The sequence below is a fragment of the Pseudophryne corroboree genome, chromosome 7 (genome assembly GCF_028390025.1).
Source record: "Pseudophryne corroboree isolate aPseCor3 chromosome 7, aPseCor3.hap2, whole genome shotgun sequence".
NCBI classification, from domain to species: domain Eukaryota; kingdom Metazoa; phylum Chordata; class Amphibia; order Anura; family Myobatrachidae; genus Pseudophryne; species Pseudophryne corroboree.
The window spans coordinates 444,255,501-444,281,833 of NC_086450.1; the positions used below are offsets into that span (position 1 = coordinate 444,255,501).

Below are 26,333 nucleotides of genomic sequence, written 5' to 3' on the forward strand. Positions count from 1 at the left end.
GTCCATGGAGAAATTGCAGCACGAGTTATTACATGAAATTGTACAATATGTCCAACAAGGTCTTTGACATTGCACACAGTTGTTACACGAGGGCCGGGAACTACATGACGAAATTTGCTAATAACATTGCAAAGCACACCAGCTTGCATAACTAATAATGCCTATTAGTGCAGAAGCCACTTCCTGCAAAGCAACAACACTTCCTTCCCCTATGTCACAATTGTGCATAAAAGCAATAATCCAAACTGCCACATATAAAAACAATTTTATAGCTCAGCTGTCTACATAATAAGCACGCTTTGCCCCAACCAATATGGCCGCCTCGGGCTGTTATAATACGTGCTATAAGGAACAATGGGCACGCCCCCGCCCCTCCCCTGGACACCTTATACAATCTGTTGTCGCCAGCCGCTGTTCAGCAGTCGGAGCTGGTGGCCGGCAAGGGTCAGTTTTAGCACAGTGATGCCGAGTCTGCTTATAATAACAAGTGGATTTGGGGCTTTTATTTTTTTCTTTCTATTTTGTAAACTTGCTTTTTATTTCTGATGGTTGTTTGTTTTGGGCTTGTTTTATTTTTACTATTTTTTTTTTTTTTTTTACAGTTGGAGGAGGGGAGTCATCGCTGCAGGAAAGAAGATTCAGCACGGGTAAATTGTATAAAGTGTGATCTGGAGAGGGTGGGGTTAACAGGGTGTAAATACTAGAGCATGTATGGGGTGTGAATGGAGGGGAGGTGGGTTTACTGGGTATGTGTTAGGGCAGTTTATAATAGTGTGAACTAGAGGAAAGGGAGGGTCAATATAATAATGGTCAGGGTGATAAAAAAAATAACATAAATAAATATATTATATATAACCACCCCTTTCTCTGGTCACATAAGAGTACCCCATAGGTAAGTATAGGTGGGATAACACACACCATACCTCCCAACATGACTCTCCAAGAGCTACAGAATGCTCTGCTCCTGGACTTCCCTCTTAATGTATGATTACCATCACCTGTGCTGAAACACCTTTCTAAACCTGTTCAAAACAGGTGCCGGCAATCATAAATTAATAGAAAAGTCCAGGAACAGAGCATTGTGTCCCTTCTGGAGAGGGTCACATACATTATTAGTATTGTAATGCATTGCATTATACTGCTTTACTATGGAGCTCTAACCACTGCACTAGACTGGGCTTCAGGGCCTGAAGGAGTTAATGCAACCAGGAAGGGGGAGAGAGGCTCTGCCTAAACTCATAATGGAGGACATGGATTGGACAGTGTGTGGAGCCTGAAGGGAAAGGAGGAGTGTGCATAACCAGCCGGTGTGTGCCTGGAGAGACAGGCAGGAGTGAGGACGAGTACGCGGAGAGACGAGCAGGGGTGAGGACGAGTGCGCGGAGTGACGGGTAGGGGTGAGGACGAGTGCCAGGAGAGACAGGCAGGAGTGAGGACGAGTGCGTGGAGAGACGAGCAGGGGTGAGGACGAGTGCGTGGAGAGACGGGCAGGGGTGAGGATGAGTGCGTGGAGAGACGAGCAGGGGTGAGGATGAGTGCGCGGAGTGACGGGTAGGGGTGAGGACGAGTGCCAGGAGAGACAGGCAGGAGTGAGGACGAGTGCGTGGAGAGACGAGCAGGGGTGAGGACGAGTGCGTGGAGAGACGGGCAGGGGTGAGGATGAGTGCGTGGAGAGACGAGCAGGGGTGAGGATGAGTGCGTGGAGTGACGAGCAGGGGTGAGGATGAGTGCGTGGAGTGACGAGCAGGGGTGAGGATGAGTGCGTGGAGTGACGAGCAGGGGTGAGGATGAGTGCGTGGAGAGACGAGCAGGGGTGAGGATGAGTGCGTGGAGTGAGGACGCTTGTGCTGCACTTATTTTTCACTCATCTGTTGCTTGTTTTTTATTTTAGTTGGCCACACTGTTTGGCAGGTGCTGTCTGGACAAGAAACGCCATGTCTTTCTGCTCGTTCTTTGGTGGAGAGATTTACAAAGATCACTTTGATAACGGTAACCGTGTGCTGCCGGCTGTGTGTGGGGACTGTGAGCGAGTGTACCACGGGCTCCGGGTGATACAGTGCTGTGATTGGATACAGGGCAGTCCTATGGACTGTTAGTAAAAGTTACTCTGTTGCCTGGGGAACTACTCACAAGCTGTAGCTAAGTGTAACCAGCGTCGGTAGCTGAGAACAGAGTGTCCAGTAATCAGCAGATGGGGGCAGGCAAGGTCCTGTAGCAAAATGTGTGCAGGAACCGGGTGATGCCTGCAGGAATGGGGTAATATCTGCAGGGAGCTCACTGAATGGTATTGGTATATTATTTTGGTAATGACCATATTGACACTGCCGTAATGACAGCAATCTAAAACCCTAACACTAATGTCGACACTTTAAATGACATTCTGGTATCGACATAGTGACTGATGACTGGCATACCCAGTAAATACATATGTTCTGTTATAATGAATCACAACTAATACCCCTTTCAGACCGCCAGAAATGACCCAGGTTATTGCATGTGAATACGAAGCAAACCGGCGGCGCAGTCTGAAAGGGGCCAGTTGAAATAACCCGGGTCGAGTAGCGAGCAGGGGTTAAACCTGACTCGCAGTGCAGTGTAAACTGGGTCTATGCGCGATCATCTCATCACCAAACGCCACCTCCGCACGCATCGGTGGTAACATCACCAATCTGGCAATAAGCCGGGACAGGCCGCCAGTCTGAAAGGGGTCTTAGCCAGAATCGGCCGGGATTGGAGCTTCCAATCCCGGGATTAGCCAGCGAATGCTTTTTTTTTTTAATGCAGCGCTGCGCACCTACAGCAGACAGATCAGCCGCTGCCCGGCTCCCCCTGCTCCCGTCTTTGCAGCTGTGTGGCTCTGCGCAGCGTGATATGATGTCAGAGGTCACGCTGCGCAGCCCGTCGCCAACCGCGCCGCCGGCCAGATCGCCCGCACTCGCAGTTCACAGCCAGACTTTCCTCCCACCCACCCAGGGAGAAGGGTGAGTCACTGTGGGGGCTGGGCAAGGGGCATTAAATAATATTTTTTTTTCCGCCAACCCAGTCCGTTTTTCAATCCCGAAACCCAGGATCGAAAAAAACGGTCCTGGCGTTTGACCTCCCTATTGTTGTACTTCTATTTTGTAAATATCGATTATCTAATTTGAAATAATGAAACCAGTATTTATTTTTTAATTCACCACTGGCTAAAGTTCACATTTAAAATCTGCTCATACAGTATGTGTCGGTTTAAGGTCGTGTGTGGCCGGGACACTCAGTCATTAGGGGGGAATGTAATGGGGTGTGAGAATCGGGAAGTGAGAGTTCTCCTGTTTTTTTATTTATTTATTGTTTTAAAGTGGCAAAATCAACCCGATTGCCACTTTACTCTTACAAAGTCTCTCGCTTCCTGATTGTCACACCCTATTACATTCCCCCCCATTGTTGGGCCTGTTTGACTTGTCACATTGAGCTCAAGGGTGTGTTTGTATTTTTTTGTTTTTTTGTTTCCTCTTTCCTCTAAATTCAGGGGAATTTAAAAATGTCTCCACCGCTTTGACGCAGCAGTGCGCGTGTTTCCACTTTGCTGTATATCTAAACTACTGGGCCGCATTACTAATACCCCTTTGTAAGATCCCCTGGGACAAGGAGTGATGACAGAGGCTAAATATTCTCTGTAAAGCGCTGCGGTATATGTGTGCGCTATATGGGGGGGTTCACATATTTTTTCAGCTTGTGCTTGGTTTGCCATCCACGTGGACTACTATTGGGAATAGTAACCTTGCCCAAAGCGTGGGAAACGATGCGACTCCACCAGAGTCTACATTACCACTAACTGGGGTCACAGGTAATGAAACATACAAAATTACACAATTTTTTTTGAAAAACTTGTGTTGACTTTTTGACCCTGTCGGCCATATGGTGTCGACCTATTGATTGTCTAATAACTATACTACACCTGATGCCTCCTAGCTTCATCCTCGCGTAGTCACTTCAAGAAATCCCACGACCTGTCACGCGTAGCAGACTTCTCATGTGGAACCACAAACTGCGACTCCTCTGGTGACACAAATACTCCGATGTCCACGATTGCAACGTTGAGACTTTGGGGCGGAACCCCGGAAGCCCCCCCCTTACGCCGCTGTAATAATCACATGGCAGAAGTGTTCAGCGGGGCACTGCCACTGCTGTGATAGCCCCTTATCGGATACGATGAATCGACATGACTTCATCGATGAATCGCTCCTTTTATTTCATCTGTTATCGCTGCGAATAACGTCAGTAACAGATGTTAATTAACATTGCAAAAATGCATGACTGATAAATGGCATCCCTAGTGAAGGCCAAATAATAAATGGCATCTCTGGCCTGAACGGGGACCTATGTCTGTGATACCCTGATTACCGTTAGTAACTGAAAAATGTTTCATATAAACAATATATTGCACTGGGGTGGGCCAGTGACGGGGGGAGTGAAGTTTCTTCACTCCCCCCGTCACCCTGCTGCATTGAAGTGCAGGCAAATATGGACGAGATCGTCCATATTGGTCTGCATGTACAGCCGACGGGGGACGAGCGCGGGGCCGCACATCGTTCATCGCTGGAGCCTCCACACTGCACGATATGAACGGTATCTCGTTCATATCGTGCAGTCATGTCGGCCAGTGTGTAGGGCCCCTTTGGGGGACATGTACTAAGTAGTGATAAAAGTGGAGAAGTGAGCCAGTGGAGAAGTTGCACATGTCAACCAATCAGCTGCTCTGTATACTGTTATAGTATGCAACTTATAAATGTTACGTCAATGATGATTGGTTGCCATGGGCAACTTCTCCACTGGCTCACTTCTCCACGTTTATCACTGCTTAGTAAATGTCCCCCTTAATCCCTTACATTAAGGTGCGTGCTGTGGTCCGGATGTATTTGTTTATTGGTTACCGTTGGATATAATGGCGGAGAGGCTTTGGTCTGTGCACTGGCTGCAATTGCATCGGTACAGCAAATCTCTAGTCTTGTCTTATGCTGGCTACTTGGCCATACCTGTCAGATTTGGCCATACATGTAAGCAGAATGATTAACACCTGCATCCGGGCGTTTCAAATGCAGATCTTGGGTTTTTACAATAGGTCATGTTTTCAGGATTTCTGTATGTGGAAACTGACAGAATTCTTACTGACCCAGCAAAGCAGATTAATGCTAAAGAAATCCTGAAAACATGACCTGTTCAGGCACTTGAAGTAAAAACACGTGGTAAGAGGCAATCCTCTTTTGTTTCGGCAGACATAAGATGGAGTGGGGGGGGGGGGGGGGGATGTCATAGGGTGTGAGAATCAGAAAGTGAGAGATTTTGGTAAAAAGAGATAATTTTACCAAAATCTCTCACTTTCTGATTCTCACTCCCTATTACATTCCCCCATGATGTTGATTGGGAGGGCCAGTTGCGAGCTTCGCCAATTGGCAAGTAATGAGATGTCGGCGAATTTGCATTCTGGTTTTCCCTTTTAAAAAAATTAAAAATATATGCTGCAAAATCATCGACCTCTCCACTTGCCGCAGCTCAGGCTGTTACATGTGGCCTGAAAACTGCCTGATTAGCCATAATAACTACAGCATGTACAGGCTCCTTTCATGAGGTGCGGGAATCTGTCTAGATGACAAAAAAAAAATATTTGAAGGAGATTTAACTTTAAAGGAATGACATTAAAGAAAGCAATGACCTAAAGTGCCGCGTTCATGGGGCTTTGACCTAAGAAATGCACCTAAAGGGGGTTTTGCCCCTGAACAAAACATGCTGATTTGCAAACTCTATAAATAACAGGTTTCATGCACACGCCATGGGACATTCATAATAATTACACCGTGATAGTTACTCATTAACACAGGAAGGCTAAGTGGGTCCAGTGCACAGAGTTTGTCCTGGATATTGCACGGTGACAGCTGTAATTCTATGTGATTGTTGTCACGCTGTCTGATGTAAGGAGATGATAAGGGAAGTGCAAAACTTCTGCATCTTTTAGGTCAGAGCCGGCCCTAACCAATATGATGCCCTAGGCAAGATTTTGGCTGGTGCCACCTAGCACCGCCGCTAGTTCTGCAGAAGATGCCTGGCATGAGTCAGCTGGCAGCTCTGCTAACGTCGGGTGCCTTTTGTTTATGAAAATACATCTTATTTGTGTTACTATGTGGCTAGGATGCACAACCATCTTCTGCTGATTAAAATGATATGCAGCATGCCTATATTCTGTGTGCGACTGCGGCTGTATCTGCATATGAAATGCTACATTACAATAATATCCAGGAATACACTACAACGTAGCATTTCGTGGGAGAGGCGATACCCTCTTGCTAGCGGTGTGTATTAGGCATCACGTGGCTGGTTGAAGGTGCCATATTGGGAACAGAGGTTGGCTGAAGATCATTACATGGACCGTTTTCTCCTCTCTGTGTTATTAGGATTCAGATTATTTCATCCAAATTAAGGCCCAGATTTATCAAGCATCAGAGAGTGATAAATAGCATAGTGATTAATTACCAGCCAATCAGCTCCTAACTGTCATTTTTCAAACACACCCTGTAACATGACAGTTAGGGGCTGATTGGTTGGTAATTTATCACCGTGCTATGTATCGCTCTTCAAGGCTTGATAAATGGGGGGCCTAAGACTCTTCTGCTGCCCTACAACACGAATGTTACACAGCAGTTACTTAGCACCCACTGGTAATCTGTTGTCTATTTCCCGCTTTGTCACCAGGAGTATATGTGTGTGCCAAGTGTGGCTATGAGCTCTTCTCCAGCCGCACCAAATTCGAGCACTCTTCACCCTGGCCGGCCTTCACCGAGACCGTTCATGAGGACAGCGTGTCCAAGCACGTGGAGAGGCCCAACGCTCTCAAAGTAAGAGACCGTTCATACAGTCTATAGGTTTCCTGTCTTCATTTCCTTATAGCCTATGATAGTCTGCTGATGTCAATATCCAAATCCTCGGCTGTACGGGGGGCTCTCTGTTTTGCCATTAATGGGTTTTGTATATTCTGCAGGTTCTCTGTGGCAAGTGTGGTAATGGGCTAGGCCACGAGTTCTTAAACGATGGGCCGAAGAAGGGCCAGTCCCGCTTCTGAATATTCAGCAGCTCGATAAAGTTCGTCCCCAAAGGTAACCAGTCACATGTCCGTCCATAATAAGGAAAAACGTAATCATGTGGTTGAGTACTGTGAAGTTATAATAACTGGGCCCTTGTGTTATTCTTATTTACTTATTCTTCAGGTTCCTCGTGTCCGTTATGTAGTCATTATATAGACCGTGACAATGTTGGCATTACAGGGTTACGGTTAAGTTAAGAGGTATGGTTAGGGCTCTAAGGGGGCTATTCAATTGTAGTATTGGGCGCCCATCGGAGCAATTCAATTGTTGCTCTTATTGGTTCACACTACTTTTGATGTGCCAAAACACCAGATTTAGTCACACAAAGCGGCTAAACCTGACTAAAATAGTGCCCGCAACACAAAAGTACCGGTTGGGCGCCCCACTGAGGAAACCCCTACCGAAGGTAAAACCTATATTGTATTGTGCCAGCGGTAGGGTCCTCTCACTTCTTGCGATTTCCTCCTGGTAAATGAAATACCTAATAAAAATCTAGTATAAAATATCTGACTTCGTTCACTGTTTAAAATGAAATGTAATGTTCTAATAGGGTCTGATTTGCAGTGTTCTAATAGGGTCTGGTTTGCAGTGTTCTAATAGGGTCTGATTTGCAGTGTTCTAATAGGGTCTGATTTGCAGTACACGTCTCTGTACAACTTGTGACATTGGTCGGATACATTCTCTAGCAGAGTATATCTAGCGATATATGAATGTACGCTGAAGCTGCAGAGTCGTCTTTCTTCATTGGTGGGAAAGTATTACCAGTGATGTGTTCTCTACTGGTCTTTGTGAACTTGGGAACAAAATCTATTCCCAATGCAGAAGGCACAAAACACAATAGGCCTTATCATGTGTATACGCTATGGGGGACTTTCACGCAACAGAGCGATTACTGTCAGACTGCACATGTACTGCGATCGCAATTTGCGATCGCCAAGGTGCCGCTGTGATCCCACTTGCAAGGAGGATTTCATGGGAAAGCGATTGACAGGAAGTGACCGTTTGGAAGTGTTAATGGGGAGTGGTCGCAAAATCTCAGGCGTGTCATTGCCATTATCATGGCGTGTATCTGCCGTCAGCAACGACCTTGTACGAACAAAAACATGGCTCCTGCGTCGCTACTGCAATGTCCAGTCTGCATAGGGATACCCTAGCAGTCGATGATCCTCGTTTTTGCGTATAGGCTGCGAATGCTTACGCAACTGTGAATGAGTGTGCGATGGTTCCTGGGCGGCAGCTTTACTTGCTAATATTAGCAGCTCCGAAGCCGAAAAACTCACACTTGCTAAAGCGCGTGTGCGTATAAACATGAATCAGGCCCAATGTACACTCCTCCTCGTAGATTAAAACTGCTCCGATGTAAAGAGGTTTATGTGGTACGGCTTCATCTGTGTTCAGACTTCTGAAACAAGAGCAGTGCCCAGGAGGTCTGCAGTAGTCACCGACTAAAGCTGGGTACCCACTGGAGTGACGTCACACCAAAATGCCGCTTTGGTGTGACCTATCCCTTACATTGCACAGTGTGTACCCAGGATTGGGCGCTCCCACGGTCGCATGCAACAAACGCTTGGTTTGATGTGCTGCATTAAAATCCTTCCCCAGTGTGTACTGGCAATTCGGGCTGACGGGGATTCGTTCCTATGTCGGAACGAATCCCCGTCGCTCCAGTGTGTACCCAGCCTAGATTTACCACAGCAGCTGCAGCATTTTGAATGAATACTCCTGTAGCAGACGTCTCTCCTCAGCCTGTGTATGTTTTATGGCTCCAGGTGACCTTGCGCTCCCTGCCCTGCATATCACTGTATAGGTTGATGGATAACTTGATCATCCTGTAGTAAACTGGTCCATCATTGCTGAACTTTATACAGGTGGAGAGAGTCCCCTGAACAGCATTATTCAATGTCCGCTGCATACATTGAATCCAACGCTCTTCGCTAGACTGGGCCCTCCTGGATTCTGACTTATTGTCACAGACTGACGTTAGCTGTCTGGACGTCTATATAAGGGACATCTGCGAATACATGAAATGATGGGTCTCTGCATCACCCGTACTGGCATACTCCTAGGTCTGGAACATGGTGGGGAATGACGCTAGATACTCTTTGCAAACAGGTGCACGTTCACTCTGAGTAGATCCCCTTCATTTCAGTGCAGTGCTTCCCACATGTGGTCTTTGTAACCCCCTTGCAGTCCAGGTTTTAAGACTATCCATTCTTGAGCACACTTGACTTAATTAGTACTTCAGTCATTTTGATTTTACCATCTGTGCCCAAGCTTGGATATCTTTAAAACATGGACTGTAAGGTGGCTTTGAGGACCACATTTGGGAAACCCTGTACTTAAATGAATAGGAACGATTCGGAGTTGAATGTGCACCTATTGGCGAAGCGTATCTTGGATGTTTACCCGCTTTGCATGCTCCAGAAGCGTGAACAGCTACTATTGGTGCAGTGCCAACGCATTTTCGCTCTTCCTCTTATGACTGGAGAAGTGTAACAGGAAGTTCTCATGCGGTTAAGGGAGTGATGGCGTAACTGCAGGATGTTGGATACAAGAGTTAATATTCCTGTTTCCAGGTGCTTCTTTTGCACCAAGTTTAGGGTAGGTGCAAGTATGCACAGATGATGATGATGAATACAAACCAAGTACATATATTGGCTCATGCACTGCACAAGGTATACGGAAGAATATACACATTTACTTCTGTGCAGGAGCAGTTAGACCAGATTTCCCTGCCTCAGTGACTGGGAACAGCATAACAAGGGGGCCTGTTTACACGTGTCTGCTGCTTGGGGCCTATTACATGCACGTGCTATTTGTTTGGAATACAGAGTAAACCTGTGTATAACTGGCTGTGTCTTATGATCGCGTGAGAGCACGCCAGCCATGGTAAATAGTATTTCTTTAAGGGCAAGTAAAGGTTGTGTATTATTGAGACTTTAGTATTATACAATAGCGACAATTGTAATATTTAATGCCAATGACCACAATATTTATTTTACATGTTTACAAGGGGCTTAAGTTGTAATAATTATAGTTGCTTTATCCGGGCTTCACCCACTCTGTTGAACGCCCTCCCATGCACAATGGTGCTAATTCAGACTTGATTGCTGCTGTGCGTGTTCGCGCCGGCGCATGCCAGGCAGCTGACGGCTGTCTTAACTCTGCGAACGCCTCTGCCTGATTGACAGGCAGAGACGGGAGGGAGCGGGCCGGCGATGTTTGGCTGCCATTTAGGGGACACGATCCGGGCAACGCAGGCTTTCCTGGACCACTGGGGGGGGGCGGGCCGCGGCGGCTGCGTAACGTCGCACACAGCTGCTGTGACCCGAACAGCGACAAGTAGCTCCCTGCCAGCGCGCAGGAGCTGCGCTGGTGGGCAGCTACTCTACCAGTACAAAAGCGCGATGCTTTCGTACTTGTGCAACGGGGCAGGGCCTGACATGCGGGGCGGATTAACCCTACGCTGGGTGTCCCCCCGCATGTCGGGGAAGCTGATCGAAGATGTGCTAAATTTACCACATCTACAATCAGGTATGAATCGCCCCCAATAAGACTCACCTCTAGTCTCCAAACCTTTAAACGTTTCCTGAAAACTCACCTCTTCAGACAAGCCTATCAAATCAAAATCAGACCCACCCACATAACCTTCAATGCTTCCTTCTCTACTTACATCCTCTCCGTACAGTACATACAACCTCCCATATTTTGTCTTTCTTTGCTCTCACACCCTCCTGACCCTTGGCCAACATTGCTGGGGGATCATATCATACAACCCATTAAGAACCCAGCAATCTGGGGGACCATTATGCAATAGGTAGCATCTATCCTTGTGTATCAATGCCTATTTCTCCATAGATTGTAAGCTTGCGAGCAGGGCCTTCCTACCTCTATGTCTGTCTGTTTTTACCCAGTTTTGTTTTATTACTGTTGTTCTAATTGTAAAGCGCAATGGAATATTCTGCGCTATATAAAAACTGTTAATAAATAAGAAATAATAATTGCTCGTACCTGCACCAGGCCTTTACGGCAAATGTAAAAGGCCCTATGATTGGACAAGGCTTCCCTAGACAAAAGAAAGCCAATTAAAGTTGATTTATTGCGTAATGTGATAGGTGTTACCGGTTAATGACTTCTGTACTTATGAAGCGGTCCTTTGATGTTGCCTTTTTGCAGCCATAGGAATACGAGTGACCATATCCAGTGGTGAGCAGGTCATGTGTGGCAGTCTGGGCAATTGCTAATGTGTAAAATAACGTATTGCCATAACAATATATATCTATATCCGGTCTTCAGTCAGGTGTTGTGCGCCTGTGTGCCGGCACGATAGGGACAATCCCCGCTCCTTACCCCAGAGGTGATCACGAAGGCTTCTTAGTGATCCATTATACCCGCGGAAAACGTCTGTGTCTTTCAGAGCAACTTAAGCCTCATTAGTTTTCTCTTACGTCCTAGAGGATGCTGGGGACTCTGTAAGGACCATGGGGATAGACGGGCTCCGCAGGAGACATGGGCACTTTAAGAAAGACTTTAGGTATGGGTGTGCACTGGCTCCTCCCTCTATGCCCCTCCTCCAGACCTCCGTTTACTACGGTGCCCAGAGGAGACTGGGTGCATTACAGGGAGCTCTCCTGAGTTTCCTGAAAGAAAGTATTTTGTTAGGTTTTTTATTTTCAGGGAGCCTGCTGGCAACAGACTCTCTGCATCGTGGGACTGAGGAGAGAGAATCAGACCTACTTCTGTGAGTTTCAAGGCTCTGCTTCTTAGGCTACTGGACACCATTAGCTCCAGAGGGATCGGTACGCAGGTCTCACCCTCGCCGTCCGTCCCAGAGCCGCACCGCCGTCCTCCTCGCAGAGCCGGAAGATAGAAGCCGGGTGAGTATGAGAAGTAAGAAGACTTCAGAGGCGGCAGAAGACTTCAGATCTTCACTGAGGTAACGCACAGCAGTAAAGCTGTGCGCCATTGCTCCCACACAGCACACACAGGCAGACACTGTAAGGGTGCAGGGCGCAGGGGGGGCGCCCTGGGCAGCAATAAACCTAATTTCTCTATCGTCCTAAGTGGATGCTGGGGTTCCTGAAAGGACCATGGGGAATAGCGGCTCCGCAGGAGACAGGGCACAAAAAAGTAAAGCTTTACTAGGTCAGGTGGTGTGCACTGGCTCCTCCCCCTATGACCCTCCTCCAGACTCCAGTTAGATTTTGTGCCCGAACGAGAAGGGTGCAATCTAGGTGGCTCTCCTAAAGAGCTGCTTAGAGAAAGTTTAGTTTAGGTTTTTTTTCTTTACAGTGAGTCCTGCTGGCAACAGGATCACTGCAACGTGGGACTTAGGGGGAAAGTAGTAAACTCACCTGCATGCAGAGTGGATTTGCTGCTTGGCTACTGGACACCATTAGCTCCAGAGGGATCGAACACAGGCCCAGCCGTGGAGTCCGGTCCCGGAGCCGCGCCGCCGACCCCCTTGCAGATGCTGAAGCGTGAAGAGGTCCGGAAACCGGCGGCTGAAGACTCCTCAGTCTTCATAAGGTAGCGCACAGCACTGCAGCTGTGCGCCATTTTCCTCTCAGCACACTTCACTGGGCAGTCACTGAGGGTGCAGAGCGCTGGGGGGGGGCGCTCTGAGAGGCAAATATAAACCTTATACAAGGCTAAAAATACCTCACATATAGCCCATAGGGGCTATATGGAGATATTTAACCCCTGCCTGACTGGAAAAATAGCGGGAGAAGAACCCGCCGAAAAAGGGGCGGGGCCTATCTCCTCAGCACACGGCGCCATTTTCTGTCACAGCTCCGCTGGTCAGAACGGCTCCCAGGTCTCTCCCCTGCACTGCACTACAGAAACAGGGTAAAACAGAGAGGGGGGGCACATTAATGGCTATATATATATATATTAAAGCAGCTATAAGGGAGCACTTAATATAAGGATATCCCTTGTATATATAGCGCTTTGTGGTGTGTGCTGGCAGACTCTCCCTCTGTCTCCCCAAAAGGGCTAGTGGGTCCTGTCTTCATTAGAGCATTCCCTGTGAGTTTGCGGTGTGTGTCGGTACGTGGTGTCGACATGTATGAGGACGATATTGGTGTGGAGGCGGAGCAATTGCCAAATATGCAGATGTCACCCCCCAGGGGGTCGACACCAGAATGGATGCCTTTATTTGTGGAATTACGTGATGGTTTATCTTCCCTTAAACAGTCAGTTGAGGACATGAGGCGGCCGGACAATCAATTAATGCCTGTCCAGGCGCCTCAAACACCGTCAGGGGCTGTAAAACGCCCTTTGCCTCAGTCGGTCGACACAGACCCAGACACGGGCACTGATTCCAGTGACGACGGTAGAAATTCAAACGTATTTTCCAGTAGGGCCACACGTTATATGATTTTGGCAATGAAGGAGACGTTACATTTAGCTGATACTACAGATACCGTAAAACAGGGTATTATGTATGGTGTGAAAAAACTACAAACAGTTTTTCCTGAATCAGAAGAATTAAATGACGTGTGTGATGAAGCGTGGGTTGCTCCTGATAAAAAGTTGATAATTTCAAAAAAGTTATTGGCATTATACCCTTTCCCGCCAGAGGTTAGGGCGCGCTGGGAAACACCCCCTAAGGTGGACAAGGCGCTCACACGCTTATCCAAACAAGTGGCGTTACCCTCTCCTGAGACGGCCGCACTTAAGGATCCATCAGATAGAAAGATGGAAGTTATTCAAAAGAATATATACACACATGCAGGTGTTATACTACGACCAGCTATAGCAACTGCCTGGATGTGCAGTGCTGGAGTAGTTTGGTCAGAATCCCTGATTGAAAATATTGATACCCTAGATAGGGACAATGTTTTACTGTCGTTAGAACAAATAAAGGATGCATTTATCTATATGCGTGATGCACAGAGGGATATTTGCACACTGGCATCTCGGGTGAGTGCTATGTCCATTTCAGCCAGAAGAGCCTTATGGACACGACAGTGGACAGGCGATGCGGATTCAAAACGTCACATGGAGGTTTTGCCGTATAAAGGGGAGGAGTTATTTGGAGTTGGTCTATCAGACTTGGTGGCCACGGCTACTGCCGGGAAATCCACTTTTTTACCTCAAGTCACTCCCCAACAGAGAAAGGCACCGACCTTTCAACCGCAGCCTTTTCGCTCCTACAAAAATAAGAGAGCAAAGGGCTTGTCGTACCTGCCACGAGGCAGAGGAAGAGGGAAGAGACACCAACAGGCAGCTCCTTCCCAGGAACAGAAGCCCTCCCCGGCTCCTGCAAAAACCTCAGCATGACGCTGGGGCCTCTCAAGCGGACTCGGGGACAGTGGGGGGCCGTCTCAAAAATTACAGCGCGCAGTGGGCTCACTCGCAGGTAGACCCCTGGATCCTGCAGATAATATCTCAGGGGTACAGGTTGGAATTAGAGACGGATCCTCCTCATCGTTTCCTGAAGTCTGCCTTACCAACCGTCTCTTCCGAAAGGGAGAGGGTGTTGGAAGCCATTCACAAGCTGTACGCTCAGCAGGTGATAGTCAAAGTACCCCTATTACAACAAGGAAAGGGGTATTATTCCACTCTATTTGTGGTACCGAAGCCGGATGGCTCGGTAAGGCCTATTCTAAATCTGAAGTCCTTGAACCTCTACATAAAAAAGTTCAAGTTCAAGATGGAGTCACTCAGAGCAGTGATAGCGAACCTGGAAGAAGGGGACTTTATGGTATCCTTGGACATCAAGGATGCGTATCTACACGTTCCGATTTACCCCGCACACCAGGGGTACCTCAGGTTCATTGTTCAAAACTGTCACTATCAGTTTCAGACGCTGCCGTTCGGATTGTCCACGGCGCCTCGGGTCTTTACCAAGGTAATGGCCGAGATGATGATTCTTCTTCGAAGAAAAGGCGTATTAGTTATCCCATACTTGGACGATCTCCTAATAAGGGCAAGGTCCAGAGAACAGCTGGAGACAGCTTTAGCACTATCTCAAGAGGTGCTAAGACAACACGGGTGGATTCTGAATATTCCAAAATCCCATTTAATCCCGACAACTCGTCTGCTGTTCCTAGGAATGATTCTGGACACGGTTCAGAAAAAGGTTTTCCTTCCAGAGGAAAAAGCCAAGGAGTTATCCGATCTGGTCAGGAACCTCCTAAAACCAGGAAAAGTGTCAGTACATCAATGCACAAGAGTCCTGGGAAAAATGGTGGCTTCTTACGAAGCAATTCCATTCGGCAGATTCCATGCAAGAATATTCCAAAGGGATCTGTTGGACAAATGGTCAGGGTCGCATCTGCAGATGCACCTGCGAATAACCCTGTCACCAAAGACAAGGGTGTCACTTCTGTGGTGGTTGCAGAAGGCTCACCTATTAGAAGGCCGCAGATTCGGCATTCAGGATTGGATCCTGGTGACCACGGACGCCAGCCTGAGAGGCTGGGGAGCAGTCACACAAGGAAGAAACTTCCAGGGAGTATGGACGAGTCTGGAAAAGTCTCTTCACATAAACATTCTGGAACTAAGAGCAATCTACAATGCTCTAAGCCAGGCGGAACTTCTCCTGCAAGGAAAGCCGGTGTTGATTCAGTCGGACAACATCACGGCGGTCGCCCATGTAAACAGGCAGGGCGGCACAAGAAGCAGGAGTGCAATGGCAGAAGCTGCCAAGATTCTTCGCTGGGCGGAGAATCACGTGATAGCACTGTCAGCAGTGTTCATCCCGGGCGTGGACAACTGGGAAGCAGACTTCCTCAGCAGACACGATCTTCATCCGGGAGAGTGGGGTCTACATCCAGAAGTCTTCAACATGTTAATAGACCGTTGGGAAAGACCAATTGTAGACATGATGGCGTCTCGCCTCAACAAGAAACTGGACAAATATTGCGCCAGGTCAAGAGATCCACAGGCAATAGCTGTGGACGCACTGGTAACTCCTTGGGTGTACCAGTCAGTGTATGTGTTTCCTCCTCTGCCGCTCATACCAAAGGTATTGAAGATCATACGGCAAAGAAGAGTAAGAACAATACTAGTGGTTCCGGATTGGCCGAGAAGGACTTGGTATCCGGAACTTCAAGAGATGCTCACGGACGAACCGTGGCCTCTACCTCTGAGAAGGGACCTGCTACAGCAGGGTCCCTGTCTTTTTCAAGACTTACCGCGGCTGCGTTTGACGGCATGGCGGTTGAACGCCAGATCCTAAAAGGGAAAGGCATTCCAGAAGAAGTCATTCCTACCTTGATTAAGGCACGGAAGGAAGTCACCGTGAAACATTATCACCGCATTTGGCGAAAATATGTAGCGTGGTGCGAGGATCGGAGGGTTCCGACGGAGGAATTCCAACTGGGTCGTTTCCTACATTTCCTGCAATCAGGATTATCTATGGGTCTCAAATTGGGATCCATTAAGGTTCAAATTTCGGCCCTGTCAATATTCTTCCAAAAAGAATTGGCCTCTGTCCCTGAGGTCCAGACTTTTGTCAAGGGAGTACTGCATATACAGCCTCCTGTGGTGCCTCCGGTGGCACCGTGGGATCTAAATGTAGTTTTAGATTTCCTCAAATCCCATTGGTTTGAACCATTGAAAAAGGTGGATTTGAAATATCTCACATTGAAAGTGACTATGTTACTAGCCCTGGCCTCTGCCAGGAGAGTATCTGAATTGGCGGCTTTATCTTATAAAAGTCCTTATCTAATCTTCCATTCGGATAGGGCAGAACTGCGGACTCGTCCGCATTTTCTCCCTAAAGTGGTATCAGCATTTCATCTGAACCAACCTATTGTGGTGCCTGCGGCCACTAGCGACTTGGAGGACTCCAAGTTGTTGGACGTTGTCAGAGCCTTAAAAATATACATTGCAAGGACGGCTGGAGTCAGAAAATCTGACTCGCTGTTTATATTGTATGCACCCAACAAGTTGGGCGCACCTGCTTCTAAGCAGTCGATTGCTCGTTGGATTTGTAACACAATTCAACTTGCACATTCTGTGGCAGGCCTGCCACAGCCTAAAACTGTAAAAGCCCACTCCACAAGGAAGGTGGGCTCATCTTGGGCGGCTGCCCGAGGGGTCTCGGCATTACAACTCTGCCGAGCAGCTACGTGGTCGGGGGAGAACACGTTTGTAAAATTTTACAAATTTGATACCCTGGCAAAGGAGGACCTGGAGTTCTCTCATTCGGTGCTGCAGAGTCATCCGCACTCTCCCGCCCGTTTGGGAGCTTTGGTATAATCCCCATGGTCCTTTCAGGAACCCCAGCATCCACTTAGGACGATAGAGAAAATAAGAATTTACTTACCGATAATTCTATTTCTCGGAGTCCGTAGTGGATGCTGGGCGCCCATCCCAAGTGCGGATTATCTGCAATACTTGTACATAGTTATTGTTAACTAATTCGGGTTATTGTTAAGGAGCCATCTTTAAGAGGCCCTTTCTGTTGTCATACTGTTAACTGGGTTTAGATCACAAGTTGTACGGTGTGATTGGTGTGGCTGGTATGAGTCTTACCCGGGATTCAAAATGCCTCCCTTATTGTGTATGCTCGTCCGGGCACAGTACCTAACTGGAGTCTGGAGGAGGGTCATAGGGGGAGGAGCCAGTGCACACCACCTGACCTAGTAAAGCTTTACTTTTTTGTGCCCTGTCTCCTGCGGAGCCGCTATTCCCCATGGTCCTTTCAGGAACCCCAGCATCCACTACGGACTCCGAGAAATAGAATTATCGGTAAGTAAATTCTTATTTTTTCTGGCAAAAGTATATATATACAGCTGGCCACTGTATATATAAAGAGCCCCAGCCAGGTTTTTTACATATTTGAGCGGGACAGAAGCTCCATTTTCTCCACAGCACAGCGCTGAGAGGAAGCTCCCCGGACTCTCCCCTGCTTATCCACGGTGAAAGAGGGTTTTAAAGAAGGGGGGGCACATATTGGCGCAATATACAAATTACAGCGCTATCTGGGTAAACATATTGTGTGTTTTTTCCTGGGTCATATAGGTCTGGGTGTGTGCTGGCATACTCTCTCTCTGTCTCTCCAAAGTGCCTTGTGGGGGAACTGTCTTCAGATAAGAGGATTCCCTGAGTGTGTGGTGTGTCGGTACGCGTGTGTCGACATGTCTGAGGTAGAAGGCTTTCAGGGGAGGAGGAGGAGAAAATGAATGTGGTGTCTCCGTCGACAACGCCGACACCTGACCGGATGGATATGTGGAATGTTTTAAGTGCTAATGTAAATTTATTGCACAAAAGATTAGACAAAGCAGAAGCTAGGGAACAGCCAGGGAGTCACCCCATGTCTGTCCATATGTCGCAGGGACCTTCGGGGTCTCAAAAGCGCCCACTATCCCATATAGTAGACACAGATACCGACACGGATTCTGACTCCAGTGTCGACTACGATGATGCAACGTTACAGCCAAAATTGGCTAAATGTATTCGATATATGATTATTGCAATAAAAGATGTTTTGCATATCACAGAGGAACCCCCTGTCCCTGACACGAGGGTACACATGTATAAGGGAAAGAAACCTGAGGTAACCTTTCCCCCCTCACATGACTTGAACAAATTATGTGAAAAAGCTTGGGAATCTCCAGACAAAAAACTGCAGATTCCCAAAAGGATTCTTATGGCGTATCCTTTCCCGCCAACGGACAGGATACGGTGGGAATCCTCCCCTAGAGTGGACAAAGCATTGACACGCTTATCCAAAAAGGTAGCGCTGCCATCTCAAGATACGGCTACCCTCAGGGATCCTGCTGACCGCAAGCAGGAGGTTACCTTGAAGTCCATTTACACACATTCTGGTACCTTACTCAGACCGGCGAATGCGTCGGCCTGGGTTTGTAGCGCTGTAATAGCGTGGACAGATACCTTATCAGCGGAAATTGAGACCCTAGATAAGGATACCATTTTATTGACCCTAGGGCATATAAAAGATGCTGTCTTATATATGAGGGATGCTCAAAGAGACATTAGTCTACTGGGTTCTAGAATCAACGCTATATCGATTTCTGCTAGACGAGTCCTATGGACCCGGCAATGGACAGGTGATGCCGACTCAAAAAGGCATATGGAGGTTTTACCTTACAAGGGTGAGGAATTGTTTGGAGAAGGTCTCTCGGACCTGGTCTCCACAGCTACAGCTGGTAAATCCAATTTTTTGCCTTATATTCCCTCACAGCCTAAGAAAGCGCCACATTATTAGATGCAGTCCTTTCGGTCACAGAGAAACAAGAAAGTACGAGGTGCGTCCTTTCTTGCCAGAGGTAAGGGTAGAGGAAAGAAGCTGCACAACACAGCTAGTTCCCAGGAACAGAAGTCCTCCCCGGCCTCTACAAAATCCACCGCATGACGCTGGGGCTCCGCTAAGGGAGTCCGCCCCAGTGGGGGCACATCTTCAACTTTTCAGCCACATCTGGGTTCACTCACAGGTGGATCCCTGGGCAATAGAAATTGTTTCAAGCTGGAATTCGAAGAGGTGCCTCCTCGCCGGTTTTTCAAATCGGCCCTGCCGACTTCTCTCCCAGAAAGGGAGGTAGTGTTAAATGCAATTCACAAATTGTATCTTCAACAGGTGGTGGTCAAGGTTCCCCTACTTCAACAAGGGAGGGGATATTATTCAACCCTGTTTGTAGTCCCGAAACCGGACGGTTCGGTCAGACCCATTTTAAATTTAAAATCCCTGAACCTATACTTGAAAAGGTTCAAGATGGAATCGCTCAGGGCGGTCATCGCCAGCCTGGAAGGGGGGGATTTTATGGTATCCCTGGACATAAAGGATGCGTACCTTCATGTTCCCATATATCCACCTCATCAGACGTATCTGAGATTTGCGGTACAGGATTGTCATTACCAATTTCAGACGTTGCCGTTTGGGCTTTCCACGGCCCCGAGAATTTTCACCGAGGTAATGGCGGAAATGATGGTGCTCCTGCGCAAGCAGGGTGTCACAATTATCCCGTACTTGGACGATCTCCTCATAAAAGCGAGATCACGAGAGCAGTTACTGAACAGCGTGTCACTTTCACTGAAGGTGTTAGAGCAACACGGCTGGATTCTCAATATCCCGAAGTCGCAGCTGGTTCCTACGACTCGTCTGACCTTCTTGGGCATGATTCTGGATACGAACCAGAAAAGGATTTATCTTCCAACAGAAAAGGCTCAAGAACTCATGACTCTGGTCAGAAACCTCTTGAAACCAAAACAGGTGTCAGTGCATCACTGCACTCGAGTCCTGGGAAAGATGGTGGCATCTTACGAGGCCATTCCGTTCGGCAGGTTCCATGCGAGGACTTTCCAATGGGACCTGCTGGAAAAGTGGTCCGGGTCACATCTACAGATTCATCAGTTGATCACACTGTCCCCCAGGGCCAGGGTATCTCTCCTGTGGTGGCTGCAAAGTGCTCACCTTTTAGAGGGCCGCAGGTTCGGCATTCAGGACTGGGTTCTGGTGACCACGGACGCGAGCCTCCGAGGTTGGGGAGCAGTCACACAAGGAAGAAACTTCCAGGGTCTTTGGTCAAGTCAAGAGACTTGTCTTCACATCAACGTCCTGGAGCTGAGGGCCATATACAACGCCCTTCGTCAAGCGGAGAGTTTGCTTCGCGACTTACCAGTTCTGATCCAGTCAGACAACATCACCGCAGTGGCTCATGTAAACCACCAGGGCGGCACAAGGAGCAGAGTGGCAATGGCGGAAGCCACCAGGATTCTTTGCTGGGCGAAAATCATGTAAGCGCACTGTCAGCAGTGTTCATTCCGGGAGTGGACAACTGGGAAGCAGACTTCCTCAGCAGGCACGACCTGCATCCAGGAGAGTGGGGACTTCATCAGGAAGTCTTCGCACAGATTGCAAGTCAGTGGGGGCTGCCCCAGATAGACATTATGGCGTCCCGCCTCAACAAAAAGCCGCAGAGGTATTGCGCCAGGTCAAGAGACCCTCAGGCGGTAGCTGTGGACGCCCTAGTGACACCGTGGGTGTTCCAGTCGGTCTATGTGTTTCTTCCTCTCATCCCAAAGGTGTTGAGAATAATAAGAAAAAGAGGAGTACAGACAATTCTCATTGTTCCAGATTGGCCACGAAAGGCCTGGTATCCTGATCTGCAGGAGATGCTCACAGTAGATTCGTGGCCTCTTCCTCTAAGACAGGACCTGTTGCAACAGGGGCCCTGTCTGTTCCAAGACTTACCGCGGCTGCGTTTGACGGCATGGCGGTTGAACGCCGGATCCTAGCGGAAAAGGGCATTCCGGATGAGGTCATTCCTACTTTGATAAAGGCTAGGAAGGACGTGACAGCTAAACATTATCACCGTATATGGCGAAAATATGTTGCTTGGTGTGAGGCCAGGAATGCTCCTACGGAAGAATTCCATCTGGGCCGTTTCCTTCACTTCCTACAAACTCGAGTGAATTTGGGACTAAAATTAGGCTCCATTAAGGTTCAGATTTCGGCCTTATCCATTTTCTTTCAAAAAGAATTGGCTTTTCTTCCATAAGTACAGACTTTTGTGAAGGGAGTGCTGCATATTCAGCCTCCTTTTGTGCCTCCGGTGGCGCCTTGGGACCTTAACGTGGTGTTGAGTTTCCTTAAGTCGCACTGGTTTGAACCACTTAAAACGGTAGAGTTAAAATATCTCACTTGGAAAGTGGTCATGTTGTTAGCCTTGGCTTCGGCTAGGCGAGTGTCGGAATTGGCGGCTTTGTCTCATAAAAGCCCCCATCTAGTTTTCCATATGGATAGAGCGGAATTGCGGACCCGTCCTCAATTTTTGCCTAAGGTGGTGTCATCTTTTCATATGAACCAACCTATTGTGGTGCCTGTGGCTACACGAGACTTGGAGGACTCCGAGTCCCTTGATGTGGTCAGGGCTTTGAAAATTTACGTGGCCAGAACGGCTAGAGTCAGAAAAACAGAAGCACTGTTTGTCCTGTATGCAGCCAACAAGGTTGGCGCTCCTGCTTCATAGCAGACTATTGCTCGCTGGATCTGTAACACGATTCAGCAGGCACATGCGACGGCTGGATTGCCGTTACCAAAATCGGTCAAGGCCCATTCCACTAGGAAGGTGGGCTCGTCTTGGGCGGCTGCCCGAGGGGTCTCGGCACTACAGCTGTGCCGAGCTGCTACTTGGTCGGGTTCAAACACCTTTGCAAAGTTCTATAAGTTTGATACCCTGGCTGAGGAGGACCTCCTGTTTGCTCAATCGGTGCTGCAGAGTCATCCGCACTCTCCCGCCCGTTTGGGAGCTTTGGTATAATCCCCATGGTCCTTACGGAGTCCCCAGCATCCTCTAGGACGTAAGAGAAAAAAAGATTTTAAACCTACCGGTAAATCTTTTTCTCGTAGTCCGTAGAGGATGCTGGGCGCCCGTCCCAAGTGCGGACTACTTCTGCAAGACTTGTATATAGTTTTGCTTACATAAGGGTTATGTTATAGTTTCATCGGTCTCCGACTGATGCTATGTTGTTTTTCATACTGTTAACTGGTTAGTTTATCACAAGTTATACGGTGTGAATGGTGTGGGCTGGTATGAATCTTGCCCTTGGTTTAACAAAAATCCTTTCCTCGTACTGTCCGTCTCCTCTGGGCACAGTTTCTCTAACTGAGGTCTGGAGGAGGGGCATAGAGGGAGGAGCCAGTGCACACCCATACCTAAAGTCTTTCTTAAAGTGCCCATGTCTCCTGCGGAGCCCGTCTATCCCCATGGTCCTTACGGAGTCCCCAGCATCCTCTACGGACTACGAGAAAAAGATTTACCGGTAGGTTTAAAATCTTATTTTTTATGTGTCTGGAAAATGTTTTGTTCGCTAAGTCCCCACTAAGAATAGATTAGTTATCTGGTATCAATCACAAAACCTGTCCATTCTCTCTCCTTGTACAGACAAAGTCGGCGGGGGAGCCAATCGAGCATAAAGAAGAAAAGAAGGGTCTGATCTCTTTGACGTACAGACCCTCCCCTGATGCCCCACCACCGGATGAATTAGCTGAGGTAAAACCTTCCTGGATGCCTCGGCTGATGAGAACTACGTGCTGGCGTCGGATGTGGTTCTGTACGTCTCGCTGGAGCATCTTCTTATGCACTTACACTATGATCGCACCAATTTCCACGCACAGCCTTCCTCCACGCATCCTCGTGCAACGGTTTCCCAAGATCCAATATCCCGGGTCAGAACAAGATATTGTATAAGGACAATGGTACTTTGGGGTGATGGTAAATGGTTAAACACAACGGGCTAACATAAGCTGTAAAACCGTCGTTACCACGTCCTTGGCCTTTACCAACACTCCTTTCGTGCAACACGGCAGCCATATTGTTCAGTTTCCTTAAAGCGAGTGATTATTGATTCATCATCGATCCTAATAAGATGGCTGGTTTGCTGAAGCCCCGTCTCCTCCCCGCCAACGGTTTGCACTTCAGTATTGCTCATTGGTATGAATCAGCTCGCATGGTTTTGTACATTGTAAACCTCTGTATCTGATTCCGGTGCTGTCACCAAGGCTGCAGCAATTTAGAGGTTGATTCAATTGCCCGTGGTAAACCGAGATTTTGCCAAAGGTCAATTTAACGCACCCTTTGCGGGCTATTTCAGCATGCGTACTCCCACGACCCTAGCTATTCAATTAGAAAATGCTTACTGCGGTAATCCTACAGTGCGCAACCTGGGGGGAGTGCATGATAAATGCCCCCGAACCTTAGTAATGCCATAAGCAAAAGTATTTTAAGTTCTTAAAAGGAGTCAAATGGCTGATTTTTTTTTTTTTACTACTTTTATTAACAGTAGTACGGAAAATTGTAATGACCTTTTTGAAATTATTTTTTGAATATTTTTTTTTAAGCACGTTTCCAAAAATATTGAGAAAAAATACTTGTAACTCCCACCTGCAAGTTCAAAAATTAATTTCCCATCTATATGCCATATTTTCCACAAAATACATGTCCTACATAGTCCAATCCTTTTTTTGTGTGTTTTTTTAGAGAAAATCACCAACAAAAATAACCTGTCGTTATTTGCTAGATTTTGCTATTTAAATGCCTCCAAGTGCATGATTACCCATTAGGAGGGGTGTGCCACAGCTTCTCCACTGTGTCCCGACATTTTTACCTCCCATATAAAGATTTTTTTTCTCTACTTTTCAACTACTCGGAGGCTGTGAACTAAATCCCGTGTCATTTCCTACTGATGCCCGCTTTCAAGTAAATTTTCTAATTGAATAGGAAAAAACCACGGCAGCAGACTTCCAATGCTCCGGTAATGTAACCTGCAGCTAATTGAATTCGGGCCTTAGTCTTTTTTTTTTACATGTCCTAAATAAGGCCTGTGCGGCGGCTCCAAAACCCAAGGTCAGGTTTTCTGAATGTTATTAGATGTATTTGTATGTGCTACACTGCTGCTAACAAATGTATACGGATTAGAACATTGGGGGTAATTCCGAGTTGATTGCAGCAGGAACTTTGTTAGCAGTTGGGCAAAACCATGTGCACTGCAGGGGGGCAGATATAATATGTGCAGAGAGAGTTAGATTTGGGTGTGGTGTGTTCAATCTGCAATCTAAATTGCAGTGTAAAAATAAAGCAGCCAGTATTTACCCTGCACAGAAACAAAATAACCCACCCAAATCTAACTCTCTCTGCACATGTTATATCTGCCCCCCCTGCAGTGCACATGGTTTTGCCCAACTGCTAACAAAGTTCCTGCTGCAATCAACTTGGAATTACCCCCCTCGGGTACTATATAAGGTTAAAGACTTCCACAGTTTGGAGCGGTTCAGAGTCCGCTATGTCAAATAGAACATTAGACAAGTGAGACACGCCCGCGTGTGAGGGATCTATATAGCTCAGTAATTATATACTGTATGTCACACTGCGGTCACATTACAGCGTGGGGCATGGTGTGCTCTGGAAATATTTTCAGATTCCTCCACGTTATAATTCAGAATATTATGTATTTAGTGTGTAAAATTTTTTCCTATAGATTAAAGTATTTTTATTCTTTCATAATAAAGGTTTTTATCGTCATCCACGGTGGCAGAGTGGTTAGTATTGCTGGGGTGATTCTACATCAAGCAGGCTACTATCTGTGTGCAGTTTGCATATTCTCCCCATGTGTTTGCATGAGTTTCCACGCTCGCCTTAAAAGACGTACTGGTAGGTTAGTTAAAGAATATCACCTTTATGCGTGCATTCTTGTGGTAGAGAATTTAGCCTGTGGTCTCTGCTGGGAAAGGAGCTGACAGCAATAATGAAATATTTTCTGTATAGCGCTGTGTAATATGTGGACGCTATATGAAGGATAGTAATAATGTCTTCAGTCGGGCTGATTTACAGTTGTTTTTTGTGGCGAGGGGGAATTTGCATAAACTGCATAACATTGTATTCTATAAAGTGACCTTTTTATTGTGGCAATAACTAAGCCGGTTCTGCGCTGTACTCTAGAAGAGGTGGAGAGGTTAATAGAAATCATGATGATGTAATTTTCTAGAATAAGAGTACCAATAACAGGAATCCTACTAGAGAACAACAAATCAGATACTAGCTTACACTAGATAAATGATAGCTAGAATTTGATTGGATGTTCTGGGAGACGCCTCCACTTTTTCATATCTAGAAGTTGTAATCTACCTCCAGGTGGTTTAATTAATTGCTGTGTGTTTATGATTTTAAGCCACATGCCTGACGGGTGCCGTCTCAGCTGACACACGTGTGATCCGTAAGTCCTCAGTTGTACATATGATCTATCACTGAGACCCTGGGGTATATTTACTGTGTCTGTTTGTCAAAGCTACCAGTCAGTCTAGCCCAGAGGTTCTCAAACGCGGTCCCGAAGGCTCCCCAACAGTCCGGGTTTTAGGTATATCCATGGCTCAGCACACATGGTTAAATCAAATTGACTAAGGTGCTAAGTCACCTGTGGCCAAGCATGGATATGCTTAAAACCGGGACCCAAAGTTGTGCATCCCTGTGTTACAATGCTGTCTGCATGATCTGTACTTCTATCATTGCATTTCAAGATGGTTTTCCACATACAGATACAGGTTTCTTTTTCTAAAACCTGTTAGAAAATCCTCTTAAACAGTTGATAATTCTGTTGCAATAACGCCGCCCAAGATAGTCACACATGTGATGTTTTTCTCTGTCACATCCGAAACTGTTGGAACGACTTGTCAAAAGCACCTAAATGTGACCTGTAACTTTTATTTTTCTTGGAATTAAATAAACGGTCTGAATTTATTTTCAA

General features: G+C 47.1%; 1 protein-coding gene across 6 annotated transcripts; it reads left to right on the forward strand.

The window, feature by feature from the left end:
• The first annotated feature begins 386 nt into the window (after positions 1-386).
• On the forward strand, positions 387-26,333 carry MSRB1 (methionine sulfoxide reductase B1). Of its 6 annotated transcripts, XM_063934955.1 has the most exons (6): positions 387-444; positions 603-647; positions 1,892-1,989; positions 6,727-6,869; positions 7,013-7,127; positions 22,979-26,333. In XM_063934955.1, exons 3-6 carry the CDS (start codon positions 1,935-1,937, stop codon positions 23,008-23,010), a joined length of 345 nt encoding a protein of 114 aa, XP_063791025.1. In that variant the 5' UTR covers positions 387-444; positions 603-647; positions 1,892-1,934; the 3' UTR covers positions 23,011-26,333. The 6 variants fall into 6 exon arrangements, with proteins under 6 accessions (XP_063791025.1, XP_063791029.1, XP_063791027.1 ...); XM_063934959.1 differs by lacking the exons at positions 387-444; positions 603-647 and adding an exon at positions 1,129-1,397; XM_063934957.1 differs by lacking the exons at positions 387-444; positions 603-647 and adding an exon at positions 1,130-1,391.